The sequence below is a fragment of the Adiantum capillus-veneris genome, chromosome 17 (assembly GCF_014529385.1).
Source record: "Adiantum capillus-veneris isolate H3 chromosome 17, ASM1452938v2, whole genome shotgun sequence".
In the NCBI taxonomy this organism is placed as follows: domain Eukaryota; kingdom Viridiplantae; phylum Streptophyta; class Polypodiopsida; order Polypodiales; family Pteridaceae; genus Adiantum; species Adiantum capillus-veneris.
Window position 1 is genome coordinate 130,754,659 of NC_140947.1, and position 5,224 is coordinate 130,759,882.

Sequence of the window (5,224 nt, forward strand, 5' to 3'; positions counted from 1 at the left end):
TTGTTATTGTAGCCCGTTCAGGCCTTTAATGAGTTTGTTGTCGGCAGGCTTTTAAAAACTGCAGTTCGCAACGTGGCTTCATGCAAGACGTGTAGCACGCTGCTTCTGTTCGGAGAGAGGGTAGGACCTACAACTAACTCAACAAAAGATTCTCTCTCTACTGACGTAGCAATCTTTAGCGGTGCAACTCACTACTCAATGGGGCTTTCACCTCACGCGCCAGTTGGGTTGTGGAACAATGCCGACTAAGAAGGTTCAATTTTTAGGGCATTTATTAATCCAAGCTTAGTTGGGCTTTAGTTATCCCAACGGATAGCTAGGCACCCTGTGACCACGCCCTAAGGTCCAGGTTCAAATGTGAATAGTAAAGATTTGGTTGAACGGTTCAGATTTCTTTACCCGTTACTCCGGATTAAACCCTAGCAAAGTGGTCCAGCTGCTCCAGCAAAGGGAGCTGTAGGCTTTGTACAGCACTACTGTCTTTGCCTTGAGGGTTCGGCATATCCTTTTCTCTCCGTCGCAGCGCTCCAACCTCCGTCCCTGTGTAGCTTCCGTCTGTCAAAATGCGCGAGATTCTACATGTGCAAGGGGGGCAATGCGGCAACCAGATCGGCGCCAAGTTCTGGGAGGTGGTGTGCACAGAGCACGGCATTGACCCAACGGGGACATACAGCGGGGACTCCGACATTCAGCTAGAGCGCGTCAATGTGTACTACAATGAGGCGAGCTGCGGGAGGTACGTGCCCCGCGCTGTTCTCATGGATCTGGAGCCGGGAACCATGGATAGCGTCCGCACTGGTCCCTATGGCCAGATCTTTCGCCCCGACAACTTCGTCTTCGGCCAGTCTGGAGCTGGTAATAACTGGGCCAAGGGCCACTACACTGAAGGCGCCGAGCTCATCGACTCCGTCCTCGATGTCGTCCGCAAGGAAGCCGAGAACTGTGACTGCCTTCAAGGTTTTCTGCTTTCCCTCATCTTTGCTTTCCTTCCTGAATTCTGCTTTGTACTTTTATGCCGTTTTTAGAATTTAGCGCAGCTGGTTTACCTCCGTCATTATAGTCCTCCCTTCCATTCTGCTTGACAATTCACTACAATCTCTTGTAGTCTTTCCCTTTTGCTTTCTTTTTCACGAGACATGTCTCACTTCCTGTGGTGATTCTGTTTGTGTTAACGAGGCAGATTTCGTTTCCTGCCCTTTCTTCCTTAGTTCCAGAGTTTTTTTCCCAGAAGTCTGGTATTGCTTAGCTTCTTTTGCCTGCTTCACGTCCCGTCAAGCACTTGCACATGGTCTTCGCTGCTAGCATTTGGAAACGTTTTTTCTTGCATGTTTTCAAATTTCAGCCATGTTTTCCCAGAAGTCTTGTCTTACTTAGTTCCTCTGCATGCTTCGCGTCTTGTCAGCTTCCTGTTAAGTAAATGGCCTATTTTGTGCTGCCTATATACGTAGATGCCTTGTCTGGTTTCTAATTTCAGCCATGCTCGTTTCCCCTTCGGGCTATTCTCTTTGAGACTAGCGTGTGGTGCACTCATGTGTGTGGTCTCTCTGTGAACAATTGAGCAAATTTTTCTCCTTCATTTGTATAGGCTTTCAAGTGTGCCATTCACTTGGTGGAGGTACTGGGTCTGGAATGGGGACACTTTTAATTTCCAAAGTCAGGGAGGAGTATCCTGACAGGATGATGCTAACCTTCTCAGTGTTCCCATCTCCCAAGGTTTCTGACACTGTGGTGGAGCCTTATAATGCTACTGCTACGTTGTCAGTGCATCAGCTTGTGGAGAATGCTGATGAGTGCATGGTGCTGGATAATGAGGCACTATATGATATTTGCTTCCGCACGTTAAAGCTCGTCACTCCTACTTGTAAGTATATAAGAGATTTGGTGTCTTAGCATTTCTTTTTCTTTTTTTCTTTTCTGACAGTTATGATTTCTTGTATGTGCAGTTGGTGACCTGAATCATCTCATTTCTGCCACATGAGTGGTGTGACTTGCTGCCTCCGATTTCCAGGCCAACTCAACTCAGACTTGAGAAAGCTTGCTGTAAACTTAATCCCTTTCCCTCGTCTGCACTTTTTCATGGTTGGCTTTGCTCCTCTGACATCCGAGGATCCCAGCAATATCGTGCTCTCACTGTGCCAGAGCTTACTCAGCAAATGTGGGATGCCAAGAACATGATGTGTGCTGCAGATCCACGCCATGGAAGGTATCTGACTGCCTCTGCCATGTTCCGGGGCAAGATGAGCACGAAGGAAGTGGATGAACAGATGATCAACGTCCAGAACAAGAATTCTTCTTATTTTGTTGAGTGGATCCCTAACAATGTGAAGTCCAGCGTCTGTGATATTCCTCCAGTTGGTTTAAAGATGGCTTGTACTTTTATTGGCAACTCGACGTCTATTCAGGAGATGTTTAGGAGGGTGAGTGATCAGTTTACTGCCATGTTTAGGAGGAAAGCTTTCTTGCATTGGTATACTGGTGAAGGGATGGATGAGATGGAGTTTACTGAGGCTGAGAGTAACATGAATGACCTGGTTTCTGAGTATCAGCAGTATCAGGATGCAACTGCTGAGCCTGATGGAGAGTATGAGGAAGACTATGAAGAACCGTAGTATCCAACTTTCGTCATTTTCAATTTGAGTAGAGGGCGCCTCTACTCCTGGTTTCATGTAATCTACTCGGATCGAACATCGCAGGATGCCTTCGCTTTCTCCTTCCTTTAGATTTCAATATGGTGATATTTGTGCCTTCAACTTCTGTGAAACTAAATGAGTAATGTAGTTTCATTGTTTGGTTTAATGTGTTTTTGGAATTGTATTTACGACTAGCAAGTAGCTAGGAAGGCCATGCAGTCAGGACTCAACTCGGCAAGGATTGAGAAATGACGAGTTGTACCTGTGCTTGCCTTTCTTGTCTCAATCTGTTGCCTTTGTCTGCTGTTCAGCTCTTTGCATGTGATAGCATGGTTTTTTTATGAATAGCTGCCTGCCTGCCTGCCAGTCAAGTCTCGTGATGCACAGTGCATTACTTTTACGTTTGTTGTCCTTAAGTGTGATCTCGATCATTTGACTAGTGATTCTAATTTCTCCCCACTCCGAGGGATTAAAAGTGAGTTTGGTTTAACTAGTGATTTGCCCCACCCGGTTTAAACCGACTTCTCTCTCTCTCTCTCTCTCTCTCTCTCGGCTATTTCCCCTGTAGTGCATGTCGCAACGTTTGTGTGCGCAGCTTGGTTTGTAACAGTGGTGTTTGCACCTGTTACAACTTACAACTACCCAAAACATCTTCATGTATATTCTTGTCCTCATGTAGATTCTTTTCATGATTATCCTTCTTGCTGTACAGATTGGTATATTTGCCCCTAGGCATTCCAATTTCACTTTGAGGTTTGAGTAACACAAATGACGACCCTCTTCAAAATGTAATCTGCTGGACTAATACCCTTCTCCATTTCAAGAAGTTGGCCCGCGTTGATGGGAGGCCAAAATTATTTTATGAAGAGCTTTCATTCACTGTTGTTTCAGCTGCTCTGAGCTTCATCAATCGGCCATATTCATCCTCTCCCCACTTGCGTTCAAGAGATCGATATGCACATTCACATTAACGTAACAAGCCATTGTGACAAAACTTATGGGGTAAGTCCGCCTAGGATTGGAGGATATGTTCTTTTAGAAAATATGCATCATGCTGTCATGTCTAAATATTTTAAGAAAGGTGTGTACACAATTCACAAGAAACTTAATCATTGATGATGGTTAGGAAATTGTGCTGATCTTGAGGCGGATGAACGGCTCAAAAAAGTTGCCATGTTAACTTGGCTCCCTCCCTCTTACGTTCACAACTTTTGGGTCCCCGACCTCCTTGGTGATAGCGTGGTTTCCTACTCATGCTTGAAGCCATTCTTTTGGCTATCTAGAGTGCATCTCCTCCTTAAGGAAGTGGGTTGCTTCCATTTACATTTTGCACATACTTAAGAAGTACGAAGCCTTGTTAAAGAAGGGATATTCTCTTTACTGATAAAGAGAAAATGAACTAGTAGAATACAACATTTACACATTATCGAAGCCTGGCTGGAGTTTTCAAACGGATACACATAGGCCATGTACATGGCTTAACCAAAGACCCACCCTTATAAAGCACTAATGAAAGATGTTGAATGTGACACTTTACTTGCTACTCTCCTGGCTCTCGCTTTAATAAAAGCATTAATAAGAAGATTCCCTTTAAAAAAACTTCGTCATATGCGCCTTCGCCTGCAAAAGCTTGCACCCTCGCTTGCACCGCCCACCTTCTCCATCCCCCCCATCTCCTTTGGGTTGAGAGGCCTACTCTATTGCACCTTGCCCACCTTCTCCCTCTCCATGTCTCTACGCAAAGACGTCGCCTCCGCCGATCTCAATTGGTCTGTGCAACCTCCTCCCTGCCCCTCGCCCACCTTGTACCTCTCTGCACGAAGATGGCACATACCATACTCGCTTCATTTTGCATTTATCAAAAGAGATATCTCTCTCTCTCTCTCTCTCTCTCTCTCTCGTCCCTTCATAGGAAGTACTCATGCACGGACCTCAGTTCTACTAAACGCTGAGAGCATCTTTGAAGATTCTCTCTCCCATTTGTTTTTGAAAATGTGTAACACCTACTCCATCTTGTAGAGAAATGAATAGTTGGCAAAGGGCCTTCCAAATAGTAGGGGCATATGATCAAACAAAACATCGAAGAGCTTATGAAAAATGGACAAATGGATAGGCCGCAAAGGTCCTCCAATAAATACGGGTATAGAGAAAAATACAAGAGCTTCCCCATAATGGGTGTGCACTAAAACAAACACAATTAAAAAACAGACAACAACTTATCCCAAACAAGGTAGTAAGGTGGTATGTGCCAAAGTAGACCACCAGGCAAATAACGCGTGAAATTTTTTACATTTAGGCCCATTGGGCTCCTATTGGCCTCAAGGGTAGTGTTTACACTCGTTATAATTTGGACTGTTGTATGACATATTGAACTCTCGAACTCCTCTTGGTCCCAGGATAGTGCCATAATTGACAAACTTAGGACTGAATTCTAGAGGTTGGGGTGGATTTAAATAGCCTCTAGCGTTCATGTGCATTACCGGATGGATACTCAAGTGCTGAGATCATACTAGCTTCTCGATTGGTAACTAGGCTAGAAATAACATACTATAACAAAAAAATATTACGCTGTCTTTATTTTGGCTCAAGTGAGA

The 5,224-nt window shown here is 44.7% G+C and overlaps 1 protein-coding gene and 1 pseudogene across 1 annotated transcript; both read left to right on the forward strand.

The window, feature by feature from the left end:
* Positions 1-538: 538 nt before the first annotated feature.
* On the forward strand, positions 539-1,993 carry LOC147438086 (tubulin beta-6 chain-like). Its single transcript, XM_086487444.1, has 3 exons — positions 539-957; positions 1,586-1,861; positions 1,944-1,993. Exons 1-3 carry the CDS (start codon positions 564-566, stop codon positions 1,976-1,978), a joined length of 705 nt encoding a protein of 234 aa, XP_086343570.1. The 5' UTR covers positions 539-563; the 3' UTR covers positions 1,979-1,993.
* Positions 1,994-2,091: 98 nt separating this feature from the next.
* LOC147438087 (tubulin beta-1 chain pseudogene) lies at positions 2,092-2,796 on the forward strand (annotated as a pseudogene).
* The last annotated feature ends 2,428 nt before the right edge of the window (positions 2,797-5,224 follow it).